Source organism: Cupressus sempervirens, chromosome 5, assembly GCF_028749045.1.
Source record: "Cupressus sempervirens isolate cs-2001-9-10 chromosome 5, ASM2874904v1, whole genome shotgun sequence".
Classification (NCBI taxonomy): domain Eukaryota; kingdom Viridiplantae; phylum Streptophyta; class Pinopsida; order Cupressales; family Cupressaceae; genus Cupressus; species Cupressus sempervirens.
Genome location: NC_143122.1, coordinates 300,117,031 through 300,142,430, shown reverse-complemented (window position 1 = coordinate 300,142,430; position 25,400 = coordinate 300,117,031). Strand labels below are relative to the sequence as shown.

At 38.2% G+C, this 25,400-nt stretch overlaps 1 protein-coding gene across 4 annotated transcripts in view; it reads right to left on the bottom strand.

Moving 5' to 3' along the window:
- Positions 1 to 25,400, bottom strand: part of LOC149555771 (uncharacterized) — a 225,284-nt gene that overhangs the window by 161,044 nt on the left and 38,840 nt on the right. For 2 of the 4 annotated variants that reach the window (XM_089829926.1, XM_089829927.1), the window contains 3 exons: positions 12,172 to 12,277; positions 11,641 to 11,739; positions 11,428 to 11,493 (listed from right to left, as the gene is read on the bottom strand). In XM_089829926.1, coding sequence (XP_089686052.1) covers positions 11,428 to 11,493; positions 11,641 to 11,739; positions 12,172 to 12,277 — 271 coding nt within the window. The remainder of the gene's footprint in view (positions 1 to 11,427; positions 11,494 to 11,640; positions 11,740 to 12,171; positions 12,278 to 25,400) is intronic. The other 2 variants (XM_089829929.1, XM_089829928.1) reach the window with 2 other exon arrangements.

The window sequence follows — 25,400 nt, the reverse complement described above, 5'->3', positions numbered from 1 at the left end:
TATGACTTTATAATGTAAACTCAATTATTTTATTTTTATAATAAAATAAAATGTTCTTTGTTTATTATTAAAGGTGTGGAGATTAAACTGCAGGCGAATCGTCCTTTGTAATTATTTTCTAGAATTTTGTATACAATTTAAAAGTCGAATAAGTGGACATGGTCATTTAGCATTTTAAATTTGATCATCACAGATATTGTGAAATAGATAATTGTTTCCACGTCTGTGTCCAGTTTCTCTCCCTCCCAGAGGAGTTAAAATTCAATCTAGACTAATTTAAGATTGCATAAATATTTGATCTGTCGCATCTTGATTATTTAATTGTTAGCAGTATAAGTGCATAAGAACTTCATTAAGTTGTACATGAAAATTCACTGAAGTTGACTCTATTGCCCGAATGAGCAAAGGCACTGGTCTTTTATTATTGAAGTCAAAAAATCTATATATTCCTTCTACAAGCATCAAATCCATTATTTACAAATATTATACAAAACATCCAACCATTATTCAATTTTCATTTTAATTGAGTTCGAGGACCTTGCCAACCGAAGAACTCCAAAAGTTTAAATTCGCTATAGAAAAGCCTTGAACCAGATAGTCAGCGTTTGAGGTGAAGGTTTACCCGCCTGGGTGTAGCGGAGCCTGAAGTGCAGCGGAATCGAGAAGTATTCCCGTTCGTTGGCCAGAACTGATTGCGGAATCCTATCGAAGAAGTTGTAGGCTCTTGGATTTCCAATCTGCGGTTTTGGGAACCAACACCTACCAAAAGAATATGTTATATCCTAGAAGGATATGAGTTATCTGATTTCCGGCACTCCAAGACAACTTAATGAAGTTTGATCATGATATGTTCGTTATCATGACTTCCAGCACTCTAGGACAACAACTCAATGAAGTATGTCATGATAACAAGTCCACCATTTATAATATTGTCACCCTACGATGGTTACAGTCTGTCTGATCATGATACGTTCATTATCATGACTTCCAGCACTCTGGGACAACAACTTAATGAAGTTTGTAATGATAACAGGTCTACCATTTATAAGATCGTTACCTTACAATGGTTACCTTCTGTTTATATATGTCAATGAAAGATTGTCACCTTTCATTACATATCATATGCGAAATAGTAACCACCGTGAACCAATTCTGAGGGTGGTACAAAGGCTTTCACCTCAATTCTCTCTCATAAAGAAGAATGCATTACAAGAAATTTCACTTAGAACTTCTCCTCATAGAGAAGATATCATTCACAAAGGATTGCACCTCAAAATTCTCCCTCTGAACAATGATCCTCGAAAGTCAAGTCCTTTAGTTACTCCATTAGAAGCTCTCTTCGCCCAAGGATTCCTTTCGAACTCCCTATAAATCTTATATCAATCTTTTGACTTTCTAGTGATAAGTCATTGTTTCCTCATGATATACATTGGAATAGGCCCATCAAAATCAAGCAATAACACACATGTATTTCTAGACTTGCTCTAAGTATCAATCTTCTAAGCTCCTGCATTGCCTTAGAAGAAGTGTCATACTCTCTCTTAATGTAAAAGGATCTCATAATCTCAATCATCAAAGATATTTGCTTCAAAACCCTCACTTTATCCATCTTGATCATTAGCATCTTTGGAGCTACTATCATAAGATTGAGTCTGCACAATATTTGTAGCATGTGTGAAGTACCAATCTTCTTTTCCTGCAAAAGCATCCTTAGACATAAAGGAAAAAATCAAGGCATATAACTCTTATAGCATGTATAGAATTACAAATAGTTGAGAGACAACAATGAGTAGATAAATGCGAAAGATAAGAATACTTATCTGCACATGATGGTTCATAGACATTTGAGGATGGAACATCTCCTTTCTAAAGATGTTTCAAGTGGGAATGGAACATTGTTTATCATTTCCCCCCCACAATGTGAAGTTTCCACTTTTGATTGATGACATATGGTGAATCAACTATTCATTATTATCAAGGATTGCTTCAAATGTAGATATCCATGCACACAAAATTAGTCACCAAGACTACCTAGATTTTTGTGTAAGAAGAAGACTTGGATTGCCTCTTGATTAATTTAACTTCATATGCTTAAATTTGTATCTCTAAATAATCTGCAAGACTCTCTAATAGATACATTGACCTTCAATTAGAATAAGAGGATGTGATCTTTATTTGTTGAGGTTACACAATCATCCTTCTTGAGAGTCCTTGTTCTCTTTGGAAATAGACATGTCCTTGCCCTCTTGACTCTTATTCTATATTGTTTCAATATATATTGTGCATCATTGGCACCAATGTTTGATATGTCAATTTCCCTAACTGGTTCATCTCTAAAGGATATCAACCCCCACTATAACAGGTTTGAATGATAACATAGATTTGTTATTTGGCATCTTTAGCTATCAGCAAATGCATCCAATATAACAATATTTGACTAGTCTGAACTCTCATCTTTTGCAGATCATTATTTAACAGATGCAAAATCTCAGTTTTCATTGTCTTACATATGTCGCAATGATGTTATTATCAGCTCTGTAAGAGGCATGTGTGAGGTCAGCTAGTCTTTAACCCAACAACTTTTGAAGTTAAACTTACCCTAGATACAACTGCAAAGCTATTTTATTAGTTTATCTTTCTGCACCTTCAAATCTGTGTAGGATCACATCTAGGAATACAGTACTAGTTTTAAGATGAACCCACGAAGAGCCTTCATCGATCATATAAAAAATAATGAAGTTCTTTCTAGCAAACATCATCATCTGTTCTAAACCTTGCATGTATATGCCAAAGCTTTAAGGTGGATTATAAAGCTTCATGTAGAATACAAGATTTGTGTTTGATGTAGCTTCAAAAGTCAAGGCTGACACGTTAGGCAAGTTGTCATAGAATTCAGCAGGCACGCACGTTTTTGCTAAATATATTGTCTAGATACAGCTAGAAGGATATGCTTGATAAGTCACAAGCCTCTTCAATATTTGAGTCAGGTTGGAGATGATCACAGGTGTACCAAAGACATGATTTCCAAATACACCCAGATTTTGTAGTTGGGTTAGATGTCTAAGATGATTGGGTATTCATTGGTTAAGTAGTTAACAGAGAAATCTGGTAAACCAAATTTGTACACTTTGATAGAAATTCATGAATTTTGGCCGATGAAATTGTTATCAGTATAATGAGAGGTCTGATTCCTTCATGGCTTGGCCAAACACAATTCCTAGAACAGCTATGGATGGACAAAATTTTATGGGAGATGCCCAATCTTCCTTTGCAAAGGAACATATTGTCTCTCACCCGTTAGCCATCTGCAGAATTCTCTTATGGGTAATATTCTCTAAGGTCTGCAATCACTGTATCAGAGAACATTATTAGATGAAAACAGCGGTTGTGGCAATCTACTCAAGCAATAGCTATATTATCATGGCCCGTGGATTTGAGTATTATTGTGTTTAGATAAACTGCCCTCTCTTTTTCTGTAATGTAATTATCATGATGGTCAATGAGGAATCATCGAGGTATTGCATCGAACTATAGCGATTTTGCTCAGAATAATAAACTTTGATCTCTACTACCTCTTTCAGTCATTTGGTTCTCTTATAAATTCCAACCAATTCTGAATCGATTGATTACATTTGTTTGTATATTCAAGGTCTACATGCCCAGTACCAGTCTCAGTAATGACACCCAGATTCATTTATAAATACCACAGTCCCCGCAGTATCTTCGATAGATTTAACTCTACCATTGAAGGTTCTCTAATATGCTTTGACCATTCACTTTCACATTTGTCTTTATGGAAACCCACTGTACATGTATTTGCAAAATCTATACTGTTCCTTTTATTACTTCACTGCGTATTATGGTAAATAATTTGTGGAATTTTAACAATGAATCATTATTCATGAACTCTCTTATCCTCAATTGTAACAATTTCATATCTTTCATATGTTGAATCGCTATTGTGCGTTATAGATCACTACTGCTCATTATATGTATAACTTGTTTTTATCCTCTTAAAGAAAATTATCATCGCTGGTTCTATTACCATAAGTGTAAAATTTGAAGGGATCAACACAGATCTTTCTTGTTTATTGTTATTAATGCATCTTTGTCAAATACAGACATTATCTAGGGTGCTTTCTCTGAGCTGTCAACAACTGGAGACAACAATGGCCTTGAACCGAATGTTGCAGTCTGGGGAACGAATGTAGTATTGTCCCAATTTACTTATCTCGTCTTGTGAATGTTGTTCAGTTGACTAGGCGATATCCATGCAGGCAGGGCTAATATTGCTCCAAAAATTTTGATGAAGTTAAGGTTTTCTCAGACAAAATATATATATTTCAAATTGAAATGAATTTTGTAGTTTCGCCTTCTTCAATTTGTTCTTGCCCTTACAAGCTCATGTCTGACAAAATATCCTCTGCCCGAATGTAGTCTTTTGATAAAAATGAACCTGCTTAATATGCTTTATTTGTTTCATTTGTTTCTATCGCTCATAGATTCAAACATTTTCTGAATCCTATGTTCTTATGTGCTCATCCACTATTGATGATCCATTTGCATACTTGCCAAAGACATATGAGATCTTGGGTGTATATCTTTCAAGCTTGACTGGAAATCCATTTTCCACATTATTTTATAATAATCTTTCACTGATATCTCTATAAACTGATTTATTTACTTTTCCCTGTACGCATGCTTCTCCATATCATTTCTATTCTTTCTCACATTTGCAGCCCTGCTCTGATACCATGTTGAAGTAACATGGATCATTTTCTGCAAATGTACTAACATGACCATTGTAATTGATGTCTTCCAAATGCCGATTTGAAGACTCCTAAATATGAGTCAAGGAGACATGAAGAGACATGTCTCTATAGTTAATCATCATTAGTTAATATATTAATTATATAAATAACCATATGTATAATATATATATATAATATAATATATGTAATATATATACAATATAATATATAAGAATATTTATCTAATGATGATTTACCATCAACAATGTATCTCATGATCGAATCAATCCGACTGTAACTACAAACTTAACACTTTTGAGGAGTTATTATTTAGTATTCTAGAGATCTTTTTGGACTCATTATGTTATTACTCTTTCATCTATTATTGTTGTAATCTTTGGCTTGAGGTCTAATACTGTGATTACCAAGAGACACATTTCCTTCCCCTTGAGACATGTGCCTGGTATCGAAGATGTCTCCAAAAACATCCCAATGCACAGGGTGCTTTTGGTTGTTGTCTATGAAGTCTCGCAACCAAAAAATCAACATCTCAAAACACAATATGTTAAAAAATGAAGGCAAATAAATTAGATAAACCTATAAAAATTGAAGGGAAATATGGAAACCCCACTGCATGAAGACAAAAAGTCCATGCAAATTTATAGTGATTGGATCTATTGACAATGTAGACTTTTTGAGTGGGGCATAAATAGTTTTAGACTAATTTCCTATCATTATAATGGTCTAAAGACAAATTTCCTTTACTATTTAACCAACAATATTGAATGCATCAACACCTATATTATCTTACCAGTAGAATAAGCAATTTTAATTTCAATTTTTGTTCAATTTTAAAGTTAATTTTGAACTTTGCCATTGTTCTTGTTTTCAAAATTTTATGTTATGATATTGATTGGAAATTATTAAACTATATTAAAAAAATGGCATTTCCAATTACCCTGCCTACTTTAAGAAATAACCCATATCGTACCAATACCAATCTCTAGTGTCTGCAAGTACCCCCATCTCCTACTGATTATGTCTAAAATATTCCTAGTTTCATAGAGGCATATAGGCTCTCCCAGGTCAAAAGGGTGTGTTTCAATAGAAAGGCTTTAGTCAATGATGCCCTAACACATGATTTTAGAGCAGAAATTCCATATCAGGTTTGGAGTCAATTTTTTGAAGGTGAAATACAAGCATCGGTTTTGGATTTAGGTTAACTACAAAAAAGCATCTCCATATTACTAAGCTTCATTGAAAATAGCAACAAGGAGGAACAAGTGGAAACATGTTAAATAAACCTGGCTCTGATTTCTGAGAGTTATGGCAAGGACAGCTAGGGCTTCAAAACATTTCTAAGATATTTCTGTCTAAATCTACATAGTGTTAATTACCTTCATCTCAAGAAAATAAAAGCAAGTCAATGTGAATTATTTCTAATGTTTCTAGGCAGATTTAGAGTGATTTTCTGTACTTCTAAAATCCTAAATTTTATTTATATTAGCAAAAAGATCAGTTCCATAATCTGAATGCAAATTTAAACTTGTTAAAGAATTTATCATATGCAAATAAAAATTCAAGATTTTTTGTCCCCTATTTTTTGAGATGTTTTATATTATCCCTATTTGGGGATATTATAGATGATGTCTCGAGACATGTTTGCGAATGCATGACTTGTTAGCAAAACAAGTAAGAACATTCTTTCCCCGTCAGACTACTTCTGCCATTGCCTATTCAAAAGAAAAAAAATGGGAGTGGCTATGGACTTCACTACTGGTCTACCAAAAGTACAGGGAAGAGGCTGTGTTTTCGTGGTGGTTGATCAGTTGACCAAAAAACTCAGGATGATAGATACAAGGTAGTAGGTGATATTATTTCCTACAATAACAGAATTTAATTGGCTCCTAACACTAAGCTCAGTAGGATATTGAGAGCCATCCACAATACACAATCGGAAAGACATCCAATAAATTTTGGAACTTATAGGCAAGTTCAAGAGAGATTCTCATGAAAGGGCCTCAAGGGAAATGTCTTGTGACGTGTTTAAAATGGATGACTTGTCAATAGAACAAGTTATAACATACTTTCCCAACTGGACTACTCTGACCATTGCCTATTCCAGAGTTGCATAGGGAGACTATGCCTATTTATTTCATTACTGGTCTACCAAAGGTCAAAGGCAAAGATTGTATTCCTGTGGTGGTTCATTAATTGACCAGTTTTGCACAATTCTTCGCCATCTCATTGTAGTACAAGGCATTGTAGATTGCAGAGCTGTTTTTTCAGGGCAATGTTCAAACTCCACAGGTTTCTAAGAAATAATAATATAGTCAGCGACAAGGATGGCAGGTTTCTCAATGGATTTTGGTAGAAGCTATTTGGGATGGCTAACACCAAGTTGACCCACAGCACTAATTAAGACCTTTAAACAAATGGACAGACAAATTGTGAACAAATGGTTTGAGAGGTATTTTGTGCAACTATGTAGTGGGGCGGCAAAAGGCTTGGATAGTGTGGTTGCGATTAGGCAAACACTGCTACAACTCCACCTAGTACATGTAAATTGGAATGACTCCTTTCACAACCTTATACTAATATGACGCTTCATAATGTTTAGTTCTAACTTTTGGTGATAATAGGTCTCACAAAGCTAAGGATTGGATCGAGAAAAGTCAACGATACTTAAGACACTTATGGGTAATCTACAAAGTGTCCATAACCAGTAGAAAATTTACGTAGATGAACAAAAGGTTGAGCAAAGCTTTGAGGGGAGAGACTTGGCTTTCTTACACCTACAAGCATACAAGCAATCTTCCCTGAAGATCAGCGGTGTAGAAAAGATAAAAACTCATATCTAGAAAAGTTTAGAAAAACTCACTTCTAGAAAAGTTAAAGATATGCTTCTAATATGAGCTTGAGCTGCCAAAGAATAGCATAATCCATACTGTGTTTCATGTATTGCGACTCTAAAAGGCATTGGGGCAGCATATTACATCATCATTAGAGCTTGCACCTTTGGATGAGCAGGGAAGATTGGTTTAGGTGCCTAATGAGATATAGGATGTTTAAGAGCAGAGCATTCAAGGAGTATCTTATCAAATGGAGACTTGCCTATGGAGGATGCCACTAGGAGGGTGAATAGATTTGTCAACATCCTAATTTGCAATTGCTTGGAGGCAAGCAATCTAGGTAAGGGAGTTCTTCAATGTCACTTTTCTGCAAAGTAATCTAGAACAACTAATTGGCTTATTTGATTCTCATGGGCTAAAGTCAAATAAAAAGGAATAATTAATTTTATCCGAAAATGTACATATATGTGTAATATTATTTAGTTAGTTTAATAAACTTTAGTAAGTGACATAAGTGGAATATTAAAGGATATTATACAGTCAATTTATTTCCCAAGTTTAATTAAAATATTAAAACTGTGAGAATTTAAAAAATTTTAAAGGCTTCCAATGATTGCTATAAAAGGTTCTTCAAAGGCTCATTCTCATTGGCTTGATTATTTTTCTTCCTTTTGGGATTCGAAGAGCTTCTTGGAGCTGAAAACTCTAGAACAAAAACCCCTAAGTATGCTATATTCAGTAGTGAGACTAATCTATCGCAACCAATGGTTGAATCTTTCATTCAAAGGACTCATAGTGGATTCAAACTATTAGAGTTCATCAAATTTGTGGAAGTCTCTTTCAAAGACAAATCTTTAGAGCTTGAAGATTTTCCGACATGTTGATATTCATCGAGGCAATTAATAGTTGTTAATTGGAGGCTATGCCTGCTAGAACAATTTTAAGTCATGTTGAGCATTTGAATCAATAGTCATCAGGAGGACAAGGGTACTATCTGTTGGTTGTGTGAGTTGTTGGCTATCGATGAAGTTGACTCTATGAATATTGGGATTGATTTCATCTAAGTTACCGATGCTTTTGGGAATAAGGTAGATGCGGGTGCAGATGCGTTCTAATGCTCGGAGGCAGTAGGATGCGTCGTGGAAGCTGCCAAGAATCATGCTTCCCTCCTGTGGATGTGCGTGGGATGCTTGGGAGCATCTCGAGAGAATCGGTTGGCATCCAAACGTATCCTATGAGCATCCAGTTATTTTGAGTGCCCAATCATTCAAGTGACTTATTAAAACATGTGTTTTAATAGGTTTTTTTAATTACATTTTTTCTCCTATTTGCCTCACAACACTAAAATGGCCCTAAAAGAGGCCATTCATTGCCGCTGGGATCTCTTCTCATTTGGTCTCCATTGTGGCATTTTGAAAGCAAGGTCATTAGTTTTAAAGAGGATCATTCGTAGGGTATCTATTGAGTTTCCACAAAGGATGATTAAGCATCTAAGATAAGCATTTGTAGATGATGAGGATGTGAAGTATCTTGAGAATCATTATGATTTTGAATCTGATTAGTGAATCTTGAATCTTGATTGATGAACATTAAATCATGAACTAAATTTTGATTTTGTAATTGTAATGATTTTCTGATTTGCATTGAAATCGTGAACATAGACGTATATGATATGGCTTATTAGTTATTCAATTTGAATATTTGTAAACCATCAAACAATAGATATCTTGATCAATGGTGAAGTATCATACAATCAAATGATTTAGTTTTGCATATTTCTTGCATTTCTTTGCATACATGTAATTTGTATACACACACACACACACACACACATGTACACACACGCATCTAAAACCCCCCCCAAAAAAATCCGCACATCCATGCACCCGATTCTTGCATCTACATCTGATTCAGCAACTTAGATGCTAAGTATGACGAATATCACATTTTATTGGTCTATCGAAACTTTTAATGATCCTTTCTTATTACCAGGCTTGTCCTATATAAGGAATTTTGTTGGTTTACTCTTTGTAATATTCGCCTCTTACTCTTGATTTTGAGCTTTGATTCTTGTAAGCTTTTTCTTTTTACTATCATTTTTACACCCTATAGAGCACTTAAGTGTTCATGGAAATAATTCCAATTTGTCTCAATCCTTGTACTTCCTAGGTTAAATCGGCACCCTCTCATATGATGGCATATATGTGATGGAAGAATTAGCATTGATGCCAAAGGGACTTACGAGCACGAACAAACTAAGTAGAGATACTATCAATGTCAAAGGTACAATGAAAAGAATGACAAATTTAATATGACAACTACATAAGAGGAAAATGTATAAAGTGGATATATAGAAATAACAGTTAAAGCAAACATCCTAGAGAGTTTGCGCGTGATCTCACACAATGGTGCAGTATGTCTCAAACAAACAATATAATACCAATAAGATGACTCATTGTAATGTAGTATTAATGGACTGTGAGTTTGTACAAACAGAAATATTCACAATGCCAATATTCTTAATTCAAATTCATAACCCATGAGGAGTTTTCACTATCTACATATGCAAGTAGTATGAAGATGCAAAATCTAGAGAAGCCAATTCTAGCGATGAGTAGGGGTGTACATACCATATAATATACTATATGTGAGGTACTTAAAATGCTAGTTATGAACAGATGTATAAGAATTTTAAGAAGTAATACTAAATAGAGTGGCATGACATCAAAACAAGTACAAAATGTCAAAATGTAGAGAAGGAGGCCCCTAACCATCCCTCAAGAGGTGATCGGCTACTAACGGGTGGCACAGCTAGAGACTTGGGAATGACATCCCCAATATATTGGCGAAATAATGAATGTTTTATTAAATAGAGATCATGAATGATCTATATATACAAGTATACACAAGAATGCTTCTATAACAAACAAAGAGAGAGAACCGGCTGACCCCAAGACCCCGCAAGGGGCACTGCCCCCAAACACCTGTAGTAAAATATGGGGGGAAGCTGCACCAAATGAAGTGGGAAAAAATGAACCTCCGAGTCTGATTAGGCTCCACATCACAACAATGGATTCCCCCCACAACTACCTTTCTACGACCACTAAGTCACCAAGATGGCACAATGTCCATCGAATGGATGTTGGGTTGCCCAAGTGTCCCTTAACCATCTTGTGGACATTGGCACATCCCTCATCAGCAAATCCCATTGGGTTTGTCGATTCCAAACCCTCACTTTTGAATTAAAAAACAAAAGAAATTGATGGGGAAATCACGTCAAACCAAGTTGATGTTTTTATACCCACTTTATTGAGTTCTAGTGGGAATTTGCCTTCGGGGATGATTAGAGGCCTCTATTTACTACATCTTGTACTTATTTTGGCATCATGTTACTCATCATAATCATCTTTATGATATTTTTTATATAAAATAAATCATCCATAAGCCAATTCGACAACTTTGTTTAGTATTCTAATTAGTGATTCAATATTTGATGCCTCATTGCTCATTGTTCAATGTTCAAGTATTTAGTATTTAACATTTGCAATTTTTCTATTTTACTTCTGTTATACATCTTTTCATGACTAGCATTTCAAGTACCAAGACCCGCCATAGCCAATTGAGACTATTTTTCCACTGTACCGCCATTGCCCTGCCCCCCAGAGCCCATTTAGCACTGCCCTACATCGTCATGGCTGTAAAATAATTTACTTATTAAAGTTATGACCAATAAATTTCCTGTAATTATTCATCAGACCACTGCTAACCACAATAAACAGTTTCTTTAAAATCTTCCACAATAGAATAAAGTGAAGTATGCACACCTCTGTTTTCTGAACAACACTGTCCACAATGCTCATAAGGGAGGATGCCAAATCCTTAAAATCATCCTGCATACTCATTAAAACACTTTTGTATCATTTGTTGTCCCTGCTCAAGAAAATTCTTATATCCAAAAAAATGAATATAGTACTTAGTTGGGATTTCCAAGATTTAATTTATTTCATTAAATCACTCTATTAAGATTAGAAATATACCTGATCATCCTGGGACTCGCAGATTTCAGTTCTTGCTGCAAGTCTCATCCAAAATGCTGAATTAAAAGCCAGAATGTTTTCTGCAACAATCTCAGGAATCTGGTAGAAGAAAAAAAAACATAACTTTAAACACAAACACACACCTGCATGTCCCTATGTAAGAACAAAAACTTGTTACTGTAGTATTTCAATATCTATTAAATGTGATTCACATAAGCTCATCTACCTCCCCACATTTTTGCTTGTTGCCAGACCTGACTTTCTATTGTTTCATTTACATTTCTTATATGCTTACAATGTTTGCTAATGGAATGAAAACTAATATTCATTATTCAAAAAAAATGAAACATAAGAATAAATCTCTCACTATTTACTACAGTCAAGCAGCATCTAGTTTTTCAAAATTTGAAAAGCAAAGGAGGGTCAATAGATATTGTACAATACAATTTCTAGTGGATCTAATTAGAAAACTTCAATTGGAGGGTAGTTTCAACTTTCAAGAGCAAAGAAGTGGACTATATTGCCACAAACCTTGCGGTCATCAGCTGTCCTTAGCTTATCTATCAACCTATCCATTTCAATGGTGCTTTGGAGGGATTTCTCTGCTCCTCCACTAACTGCACATTTCAAAAATTTCCTGTTCATATAAAACCAAATAAAAAGGATGTCAACGGTATAGGTTTTCTATTCATATGAAATATTAACATAAAAGAAGTTCAGAAGTCTATTTGGATGAATTTTCCTTGATTCTTTCACATAACAGCCTCCAAAGATAGATAAGATAAGGAATTTTATAATTGTCATATTTACATCTGATGGCTAATACAAAATCTCTATGAAGCATTAGTGTTTGCATTATAGGTTCATTTCATGCTTGCAGTTTCCAGCTTAATATATCCCTTTATTTAGTAGAGCTTTATTGTGGAAACTCCCTTCATGAACATGGTAGAAGATAGGTGATAATCTTCACCCAAGAAATTCTTGTTGACTCCTATGCCGTTTTCCATGTACATAGCACCTTATCTTTATCCTTCTACTCGTTAAAAGGGAGACATGGGATGTAACTTCCAAACCATCTCATCCGAATGGCAATTTTTGAGCAACAGAATGAGCTCTTACTTATTCCCTTTAAGTGGCATGGCATTGTTCTTTCTCATCCCTTTGTCAACTAGCTTACTTTTCATACTACCAATCTGTTTCTCATTATCATGCTTGTTCTTAGTAACAGATTTCCCCTCTTTGTCCAGCTCAAAGTAGTACACATAAGCAGATGGCTCGCCTATATCTTGGGCAATGAGAACATGCCTCTTCAAGTGACCAAATATACCACCAACATATTTCATGAGCACTTCTCAACTTTTGTCCATTTCAACTAACCTCTTTCTAAACTTGCTTGTGTAGGCTTGACAATTTGTCCTTTTGTCTAAATCAATGTGATTGCATCACTCGCCTTCATAGCATATAGGATAAAATTTGTTTATGTGGTAGCTTCGTGAACTGCTTCAAAATCGGAGGCACTTTCCTTGTTTACAACAAATGTTCATAGTTCTCATACCAAGCAAGAGCATACCCGAAAAGTTATAACCTGTGGGTGACAGCTGATGAAGATTAGTCATTAGAGTATATCTCCATTAGAGGCACCAATCGGTCAAACTTATTGATGCCATTCTTGTCAATATATGGTTGCCTATAAATTTTTTCCTCTGATTTGAGGAGCCTTCCCTTAGAGGATTTGTTTTAAATCTTTTTCTTATGTGAATTCATCAAAATTCCCAATTTAGAGATTAGAACCAGCACCATGCTTTATATCTTGTCCACCTTCTCCTCAACATTAAAATTTCAAATAACATATTCTTCAAGCTTCTTGAACCTAACTTCCCCATAATCTTCTCTTCCCATTTGTGTTCTACCCAACCACTCTCTCAATCCAATTTTGGGTTCAAGAGGTAACAAATATCTATTGCCAATTGATTTGTAGTTGGCAAATCGATGCACAACCTGTAAATACAAATTTACAAAAGCAAACAACTTCTTTGATACCACTTGATCCATAAACAAGGAGGTTATACCTTTCTCTACTACAAGTAAACAGAATTGAATGCAAAGAACTATTCAAAACACATCAACATTCTTAAAACACTGACATGGTTTGTCACACAAAAGGAATGATGTGAATTAAGAAAATACCAAGGTCCTCAGAGTTCAGACATGTATGTGGAAAACTTCAGCTCCAGAGAGCAATATAGCATATAGTCCTCTATCAAAGGGACTGGTACAGATGTTTAAAATGCACAGATGGCTTCAAAGAGCTCACACAGCATGTACAGAACTTCCAATACACTTTTAAAATGCAACATTTGCACTTGTAACTTACACAGCATATACAGAACTTCCAACATACTTAAAAAATGCAACATTTGCACTTGTAACTATCACAAAAATGAACTTCTACCACCATTTAATGTAGAACTAACCCTTCTTCAAACATGGAGACACAACTTAACACCTTTCTAACTTCCCAAACATGCAAAATGGAAAATCAAACAACCAAATTGAAAATCAAAAGCCCAAACATTCAGAGTTCTGCTTTTTTGTTTGTATAGAGTGTGTATGCATAGAGAAGACTTCGTCGGTTGTGAGTGTGTTCCAAATTCCAATGGTGAGCATGCTTGCCTCCCATTACAAGTGGCAAACGTGCCAAAATAAATTTTCTGGGGCAATAGAGGTCTACAAACTTTGAACAAAGACTCCATGGAGGTGTCCCAATTCATTCTTGATCATCCTTAGTCATAATCCCAGCTCCTAATATGATGACGAATTCCTCTTCTTAGCTTTTGGATGGCACTTCAACAAGCATGAACAAGATGACCTCAATGGTTCACATGACTTTCAGACACATTTCGGATCACCATATATCTGTCTATGAAGTACCAAATAATAATCAAGGGCATAGTGAGAAACCCAAGCACCTAGTACATATCCAATAGTAAATCTAACTACTTTTCTCGTAAAATTCAATGCTTTTACATTACATCCTTCCCCCTCTCTCATCATCCCGACCCTTTGACAAAAAATACAAGAAATATGGTTTTGTATAGTGCATATCTAATAAACAATGAAATATATATAGAATATTTTAGGCACCACAGCCTCCACAAGTTTTAATACAGATCAATTTTTTGAGATAAATCGAACAAAATAAGCAATTACTTTGTAAGAATTTTCCTAAGGGAAAGAATGAAAATGCCAAGATCTAGAAATTCAAATTATAGCACAAGAGAGATAGGCAAAATCATATGATCAATTGATTAAGTCAATAATGATCAACAATACAATGAATAAGATGCACATTCATTTTCAAATATGCCCGAATATATTATTATAGGCAATGCATGATAACTAGCAGATATGCAAATGATAACCTATCAACTAGACAAGGTGTAATCACATGTCCCACGAGCGGTGGATCATCCTCCATTGTACAATAGAGTATGTGCAACAATGAGAGGATGATAACGTGATGGAGCACTAAAAGTGGATCACCCACAAAGAGGTATGAGATGACAACCAACTCCACCTCAAGTGGATTTCTCCAACACCATGTGCTAAAATGTGTTGTCCGGCAAAAAGGGTAGTTAGACAGTTACCAATATGAACACGGTTGTGTCGTTTCATTGGCACCGTTTCGGACATTATAAATGTCGTGAACACTTATGTATTTGGGCATTATTACCATTGTATGAAATATCATTGTTGTGTATGGAAAGCATTTGATAAATGAATACTATTTTGCATTGAGTATATGTTTCTTTCCTGTTCACCCACAGGCTGAACATTTGGCGTCGTTGCTAGTTCGAATTCGGAGTAGCATGGAAGGACGGAGATAGATGAGAATAACATTACAAGACAACTAGAAGATGAATGACGATGGCGAAACAGAATTTTTTGAAGGAGAGCACAAGGCAGTATAGAACTTTCACATTTTGTCTCGCGTAGGTCTAGAAACTTTCGTACGGAGAGAAGTCGTTGAGAACGGGGTTACGACAGACAATGCGTGGGATGCTATGCACGCAAGCCCAACCACGAACAAATTTTTGGATCAACTTCCCTGTTTGATCACACAAGCCTACATGGCACAGAAGAGATGCCGGGAGGAAGTAGAACCCGAGGAACACCGTCAAGAGACCCTCAAGAAACTCTATGAGGAAAGAGTCACATAGCGTTAGAAAATTGAACCATGAGCTATTGCGCCGTGGTGTCAAGGGCACTCAGAAATCTGTAATTGTCTCATAAGTTGACACATGATGTATACGAAATAAATAAATAAAAGAGTGTTCTGTTTTAATTTTGTTTTATAATGGTACTATATGCCAAATGCCCAATCTTTTAAATAAGAATAGGAATTTGAGGGAAGAAATAGACAAATCACAAATTATGCGTGGCGAAGTCGAAAGAGAGCAGAGAATAAGACAACTTGCCGAGGAACGAACTGAGGGGCAGCCGGAGGAATCACCTAGTGTGGTGGTCATAGCGAGGTTCACAGGAACCAATGAAGGGTGCCACAGTTCGTCACAACGGCAAGGATGGAGCAATGAGGAGTTGCTCGAGGAAACATGTCATAGATTAGCAGTGCTTGAGGAGACAAAGGAGCAATTTTTACATTCATCATGTACACCACTACGAGGCGGAACCTGTGAAGAAGTAGGAGAGGAGGCGAGGCCAATAGAAGACATTGGGGCAAGAGGAAGTGCCAGAACGACATTGCACAGTGGTTAGAGTAACCCGCTGAGACCAACTTCGAATAGTTCAGCGACATGATCTAGTGGTAATCAACGGGCAAGAAGCACAATGTCTCAAAAGCAAAAACTCCCGAAGTTCACAGGCGACAAGAAGGAAGATCACATGCGGCATTGTCGTACTGTGAAACGATATGGACCGCCAACTCAGTCACAGATGCGGATGAATGGTTGAACCAATTTCTCACCAGCCTACGGGGAGTGGCGGTGGATTGGTTCTCTAACATGGACAAGGCAAAGATCTCCACATGGGATAATCTGAAGAAAGAATTCCAAGCAGAATTTTGATTGCTCCAGGATGACAACAAGGTTGTAGCAAAAATCTACAACTATAAACAAAGGAAGAAGGGCACTGTTCGAGCCTACAATCAAAAGCTTAAAGATCTTCTTAGCCGGATGGGTACTCAACCGGCGGATGAACTAAAGAAACGTTGGTTTGTGGAAGGCCTCCGTGGGGCATTGAGAAGAAAAATGAAGATAGTTCCGCCCACATCATACACTGATGCATACGACTATGCCCTAAATCTAAAAAGTGAAAGCAAAACAGCAAAGAAGAAGAAGAAGAAGAAGAAGAGAAGTAAATCTTCATCTTCCTCTGAGAGCGATGAATCCTCCAACGAGGGAAGCAGTGTAGATAGCGGGGAGGGGCCGGATTGGTTCTCTGACATGGACAAGGCAAAGATCTCCACATGGGATAATCTGAAGAAAGAATTCCAAGCAGAATTTTGATTGCTCCAGGATGACAACAAGGTTGTAGCAAAAATCTACACCTATAAACAAGGGAAGAAGGACACTGTTCGAGCCTACAATCAAAAGCTTAAAGATCTTCTTAGCTGGATAGGTACTCAACCGGCAGATGAACTAAAGAAACGTTGGTTTGTGGAAGGCCTCCGTGGGGCATTGAGAAGAAAAATGAAGATAGTTCCGCCCACATCATACACTGATGCATACGACTGTGCCCTAAATCTAAAAAGTGAAAGCAAAACAACAAAGAAGAAGAAGAAGAAGAAAAGAAGTAAATCTTCATCTTCCTTTGAGAGCGATGAATCCTCCAACGAGGGAAGCAGTGTAGATACCGGGGAGGGGCCTAGCAAGAAAGTACAAGCACTTCAAAAAGACTTAGAGCGGATGAGAAAGGAATTCAAATCCATGATGGGAACCACTGGCCACACGGAGGAAGGAGAAATCTGGTGTACGGATTGCAAAGAAAAAGGTCATTCAAAGGGAGCATGCCCCCAAAAGGCAATGTGTGATATCTGTCAAGTCCTAGGTCATTCTACAAAGGAATGTTCGTTCAACATAAAGACTAGAAGCCAACAAATATTGTTCACACAGAAACAACCATCCACTTCTGGCACAAACAATGAGACATAGGGCAACAATAATGCCACATCTGACGGCTACCGGAACAACCGTCGAGGAGGACAGGACAGGAATGACAATAGAAATCAAATACAATACGATTCCAAGGGAAGGCCCATAATCCAATGCCGAGCATGTAACCAATGGGGCCACTTCGCCAGAGAGTATCCAAAGAACGACACTCCATAAAAATTATGTCGATGGTGTGGTCTAGGGAACCACGAAGATGCTAATTGCCCGAAACGAGTAAATCTCATTAACATCAACGAAGAAATAGTTATGGTTGTCACCCACAACCAAGCTAAGCAGGCCACCTATGCTGACCCTCACATGGAGAAGCAAAGGCTACGAGAGGCACGGGAGGATGTAGAAAAAGCAATGAAGGCTATGAAGGATATGAAAGATGCTATTCCTCAGCGATTGGAGGGAGAGAACAACTTGGTCAATCAAATCCTACAAATGGAGGTGCTCGTCAAAGTTCAAGACCTATTACAAGCAGTACCACAACTAAGGATGGCATTACTATACCCACGCACACACTTCAAAGATGAAAGGACAACCAACCGTACCAAGAGGATCCACGATAGATCCCATGTTGCTGATAGTAAGCAATGGCCAACATCCGGCAATGGTCAAGATGGGAATCCTCAAAACCATCCTAACGAACACTATCGTGGATGGTGGGTCCAGGGTAAATGTTCTTCCCGAGGAGATGTGGAAGAAATTGGGAAAGCCTATCCTATGGCCGTCCACATTCAACCTACTCGGCGTCGACCAGCAGGGAATAAAACCCTTGGGGACCCTGGTGGCTCAACAAGTAACTGTCGGGACGTAGCCATTTGTGTTGAATTTTGCAGTTATCCCCTTGAAGAAAAAGGGATATGATGCCATTCTTGGAAGAGGGTGGTTGGTGGCCGCAAAAGTAAATCATCCTGTTGATGGAAAGTGGAGGGTGGAAGTTTGCGATTGATCTCCAAACTCAAATGGTAAGTGAAAAAATGGCATCGTCGTCGGAGTCTGAGTCAAACGGAGAGCACCTAAGAGATGAAGGAATAATGAATCCGAACAACGAAGGCGTTTTAGAATTGGAGGAGTGTTTAGAGGACGAGACCAATTCACTAAATGGACTTTTTCATTGGCAGATGGAAGACTATGAACTCTTCCATACGTGCATGCTTGGCGTCGAGGAACCCAAAGATGAGGAGGTATTCCCACCATAGTTCGTGGAATACAGAGAAGGAAACACGGAGATCAATGAGAGTCCTGACCATTGCTTTGAAGGAAAAGAGATAATATACAAAAAAGTCGTCTGTAAAAGTTACTAATCTTGGAGACGCAGAGAATCCGAGGAACATACTCATAGGAGATGACTAGAACACGGTACTGAAGGCCGCGGCATTCAAAATCTTTTTGGAGTACAAAGATGCATTTGCATGGACTTACAAGGATTTAAAGGGAATCCCACCGAAGATGTGTGTCCACCGTATACAATTGGTACCTGGAGCCATACCTGTGTGGAAGCATCCGTACAGAATGAACAAAAACTACGCAGCCTGCGTAGATGAAGAAATACAACGAATGTTGGAAGCCGGCATAATATTCAAAGTTCAAACAAGTGAGTAAGCATCACCAATTGTGATATCGATGAAGAAGGATAGGATCCAAATCCGGATATGTGTGGATTTCCGGTGCCTCAACACGGTCACAGTAAAAGATCCCTTCCCAATTCTGTTCACCGACTTGATTCTGGAAGAAGTGGCCGAACACAAGATGTATTCCTTCATGGATGGATTTTTTGGCTACAACCAGAGCTTCGTTGCTGAGGAAGACAAACTAAAAACGACTTTTGTGGTGGAGGATGGAGTGTACGTGTATAACCGAATGCCTTTCAAATTATGTAACGCACCTGCCACGTTTCAGAGGATCATCTTGCACATATTTGACAAAATGTCGATAGGCAACTTCCATGCATTTCTGGATGATTAGTCCATTTTCAGTGGACAAGACAACCACTTGAAGGCACTTCAGGAATGTATGGAGAGGTGTCGACGGACGAGGCTGGTATTGAATCTAAAGAAATGTCGGTTCATGGTTCCTCAAGGAAAACTACTTGGGCATATTGTTTGCAAGACAAGATTAAAGATCGACCTCGATAAAGTAAGGGTGATAGTAGAAATGGAAGCCCCAAAGGACGTATATGGAGTCAAGTCCTTTCTCAGGCACATTGGGTACTATAGATGGTTTATAAAGAACTATGCCCGAATTACTCTGCCCCTGGACAAGTTGACACGAAAAGAACCATACACCTGGACTTCCAAGTAGGAGACCGCCTTTGCAGAATTGAAGAATAGATTGTTGGGAATGCCCATATTGGCATATCCAAACTGGGACAGGGAGTTCCATGTCCACATGGATGCATCGAACTTCGCTATAGGTGCAACATTGGCACAGACTGGTGATCATGGTCTCGATCACTAAGTGTATTTCGCAAGTCGGCTACTGTCAAAAGCTGAGAGGAATTATAGCACCACTGAAAGGGAGGCCCTTGGGATGGTGTACTCAATACAAAAGTTCAGACATTACCTATTGGCTACACCATTTACCTTTTACGTGGATCACCAGGCGTTGATGTACCTGGTGAACAAACCAATCATCCAAGGCAGAATTAGTAGATGTTTGTTGCTACGATAGGAATTCACCTTCACCATCATTGTGCAACCCAGGAAGAGTCATGTCATTGCCGACCAGCTATCCCGAATCAGGTCTGAGGAGCTGCCGGAAGGGGTCAATGATGATTTTCCGGATGCGCATTTATTCAGAATCGTCGTTCTTCCAAAATGGTACAAGTCTATAGGTGAGTATCTATCAACATCTCAATTTCTGAGAGAGATGCCGCCAAGCAAACGGCGGAAGCTAGTTTTAAGAAGCCGTACTTTTCAACTAATAAATGGTCTTCTCTATAAGATGGGTCCTGATCAAGTACATAATGGAGGAAGAAGTGCAAAGTGTTCTAAGGGAAGCACATGAAGGTCCGGCAAGTGGTCACATGGGACCCGACACAACAACACAGAAGGTTCTATTTGCTAGGTTATGGTGGCCCACACTTTACAACAATGCAAGGGAATGGGTGTTGAGTTGCAATACATGCCAAAGAGCTAGCAAACCACTCAAGAGGGACTTCATGCCATTAAACCCATCCCACGCCTAGGAGTTGTTTGAACGTTGGGAACTAGACTTCGTCGGTCCACTAAAGGCGAGTAGGGCCCGACGTTGTTGATACATAGTGGTAGCGACGAAGCATTTAACAAAGTGGGTAGAGGCATGAGCACTAGCAGATAATTCTGTAATCAATACGACTAAGTTCTTGTATGAACAAATCATTACATGGTATGGCATACCTATTCAGTTGACAAGTCACACCTTACAGTTCAATTTGAAGGGCCGAATGGCAATAAGTGTCAGAAATGGTGGCAAGAGACTGCAGATGCAGATTTAATCAAACAAATTCTGATACGAGCACAAGTACATTGGGCAATACAACTTCCGGTATTTTCCATTCGGCTATTTGAATCAATCTTAAGAACTATGATAGAAACATACAACAAGAATAGTAGAACAAGTACATTTGTTTACAAGAAGCACTACATGACAGTCTCTTTCAAACCGCGAGATTTCAGTAGGATTTTTGGCATTCCTAGCCAAGGGAGTCGTAAAGTGGAGGCCAAGAATCACAAGTTGTCACAAGAACGTAAGGAGTATTGGGTGAAATTGGTGGGGAGCGATCTCACAAAAGAAGAAATGGAGTCTATGGTGAAGGGTGCCAAGAGCCGAGGACTATGAAGAGATTTCATTCGAGAGGGCCATTGGAGATGTATTATGGATGTAATTAAAAGCAGGTTGACAGGGGCAAGTAGGGCCTCAGATATAACCCTTGCCACAAATTGCATTCATGAACGGCATCATGAATGGTACCGTGTATGATTGGGCCATGATCCTCACCGATAGGATGGAGTTTATGACATTACAGCATCGGACATTTTTAATGCCACATCATGCCATCGGCTTCTTTCTGGAAGCAGCCCTTCATCAAGTTCCAGTCGACGACTTTGAAGTTCCATGGAGGGGGAAGTTGGTGCCAGGAGAACCCCTAGTATTCTACTAGAGACATTTAGATAAGGGTGGAACCCCGGCTGGTCAGAAGAAAGTATTGCAAGGATTGGAGGCATAAGGAGACACAGACAGCGAAAGAGAGGAAACTATAGAGAGCAATGGGGCCAATTCCGAGAAAGATAGTACCTCGGCAGAAGTTGGCAGCGACGCAACGGTCGACAGGTCCACATTTTTGAGCCCTCCCCAGTTGCCAACTTCGGCACACTTGATAGCCACTACCTCGCTCATTCCTCCGTTTGGCTAGCGACATGCGCTAGTTATCATCACTCCACCAACGGCCACGACAGATGTCATGACTCCACCGACGGCCACGACAGATGTTATGACTCCACAAACAACTACGACAAATGTGATGACTCCACAAAGTATTTCACCAAATTCAGTTGCACCAACAACACCAGCAACAAAGATAGTAGAGATGTCAGTGCCAGAGCTCGAACCTCGGTTTCTATTAGATGTGATTGGCCTTGATGTTGTGGTCACCATATCTTCCTCCTTGTTGGCCGAGGCCCAGCCAGCCCAGCCAACACAACCAATTGAGAGCATTAAGCCGACACAGGTAGCATAGCCTGAGAAGATTGAGGTGATGGACAGAGCCAGTGCATTCCTACGACAACAGTTCCAACTCATTCTTGCAGAGGTCGATCCCTCCATTCAATCCCTGAGGCATGTTGAGGTATCCCCAAGAGCAGCTACTATATTAAAGCCACAGGAGGTGGGAGTACCACAATCCGAGGATGCACCCGAAGAGGAGGCGTGGCTACCACAGGAGGCACAGAGATGGATAATGATGGGGAGTGGAATATCGACAATGTGGGAAAAGAGGATTATGGGTTGGATGAAGATAGAAGCAAGACATACATCAAAGCTATGCAGGTTGTGATGGAGAAAGGACGCATCGTTGCATATCAGGCTTTGACTCATAGGAAGGAGCTAAACTTGATCTGAGCTTACATTCGGGGGGTCTGTCTTGAGTGTTTCCGCTCCTACTTTGAGGCCAGAGGATGGCCAACAGTGGAAACACCAGAGATGTTGGCTGATTGGGCTATAGAGCCTGGACCGTGCAACACTCCTATGGAGAAGTTGGCACACTAGATTGCGGGGGTATATAAAGGTGTCTGTTATGCTCATAAGCGTGTGGAGGTGGATAGGGCATCAGAGAGGATTGCAACTGAGAGGTCTGTGACAGTTGAGAGGGAAACTAGAGAGAAGTTAGTTGCTGAACTTGTTAGTCAGCAGACAGCATGGGCAGCCCAGCGCGCAGCACTCTTGCGAGATAAGGAGAATGCCGAACAAGAATTGCAGATAGCTAAGGCCGAGGCCATGGATGCAGCACTTCTTCTGAAGGAGGCAATGGAGGTTAACACACGGATGTAGAAGGATTTACGCATCCGCATGGACCAAGTTTATGAGTTGCGCCAACAGCAGAGCACTCCAGGGACACAACCTCCTCCCTAGTCTAAATTGTTCTATGTTTGTATGTTTGTTGTCTCCTAATTTTGTTAGTTTTTTGAGTCGCCAAGAGGCGACTTTTCTTTTTTGGGGGGGATGATGTTGTCTGACAAAAAGGGTAGTTAGACAGTTATCGGTGTGGACACGGTTGTGTCGTTTCATTGGCACCATTTCGGACATTATAAATGTCGCGAACAGTTATGTATTTGGGCATCATTACTATTGTATGAAATATCATTGTTGGGTACAGAAAGCATTTGATAAATGAATACTATTTTGCATTAAGTATATGTTTCTTTCTTGTTCACCCATGGGCTAAACAAAATGAAGTGAAAACTCCTATGTTTCTACATAACTAATGAAAAAATGCATTATCCTAAGAAAACTTAAGTGTAATTAGTGAATATTTAATTATACCAGCACCCACCCTTAAGTGCAACTTAGGGGAATGCACTTAACCTCACAAAATGCAAGATGGTCCCAGCTACTAGGCTATGTTAGGTACCCATGTACATTATGCAAAAGCAATCACTCATAAAGCAGAGAAAGGCGTAAAACTACACCAAAGTAGAAAGTACACTCATGATAGATGATCCTAGAAACTATACTCCTCGGTATAGTTTCTGAAACTATACTCCTCGGTAACCCATGCAATCATATAATTTAAAGAATAAGTCTTTGTGTCTTAGGTAATCCATGAACAAAATCCATATTAATGTCCTCCCAAGGTCTATTAGGTACAAGAAATATACAATCCCACATTTTGGCTACTTTCTTTAGCAACTTCACAAATTCTGCTATTTTGAACAAATTCCCCGACATCCTTATGAATTTCTAGCCAGTAATACCTTTTAGTTATCAAATTTATTGTCTTGTCAATACCAACATGTCCGGCAAGTTCTCCATGGTGCTTCTCCTTAATCAAATTATCCCTTATTGATCCTCTAGGTATGCATATCGAAACTCCTTTGAACAACATGGCATCCTAAATAAAATAATCCAACCATTTGCTTCAGTCAACTGCTATTAGTTCCTTACAAGCTTTCCATGCATCTGCAAAATTAGGATCTGTCACATACAAAATCTTCAATTCATCAATCCAAACACTTTTATCCTCATTTCTATAAATTCCTCCTACTCAGTTCATCAGCTACCCTATTTGTCTGTCCACTTCAATGCTTCAACATAAAAGTATAATTCAGAAAGAACTCAACCAATCTCACATGTTTGTGATTAAACTAACCTTTATTAGTCAAATATTGCTATGTTTTATAATTAGTATACAATACAAATTCCTCTAGCAACAAGTAATGTCTCCACTTCTTCAAAGCTTGAACTATGGCATAGAACCCTTGATCATAAACGTATGTTTCCTCTTATAGCATCATTCAATTTCTCACTATAAAAAGCAATAGGTCTACCTTCTTAACTTAAGACAACTTCAACTGCATTCCCACTTGAAATACCTTATTAAAGTCTAGTAAGGCCAAAACTAGTTGTTCAACCACTTTCTAATTCAATAACTCAAAACTCTAGTCAGCTCCATGTGTCCACTTGAAATTCTTCTGATCACCTCTCATAGTCTTTGTCATAATATCACAAACTGAATTGAAATTTCTGATAAACTTCCAATAAAAACTGGCCAATTCATTAAATGATCTAACTTCTCCAACATTCTTTGGTGTAGGCCATTCCAAGATTACCTTTACCTTTTTCGAAATCCATCGTCAAACCTTAAATTGAAATCCCAAATACACTATTTCTTCTCTCATAAAATAACATTTGTTGATATTGATCGACAACGTTGCTTCCTGCAATCTTTGCAATAGTTGTCTCAGATGCAACACACATTCCTCTTTACTCTTACTGAAAATTAGAATGTCATCCGTGTACACAATCACAAATTTACCCAAGAATTTCTTCAATACCACATTCATCAATCTCATGAAAGTACTAGGGACAATAATAAAACCAAAAGGC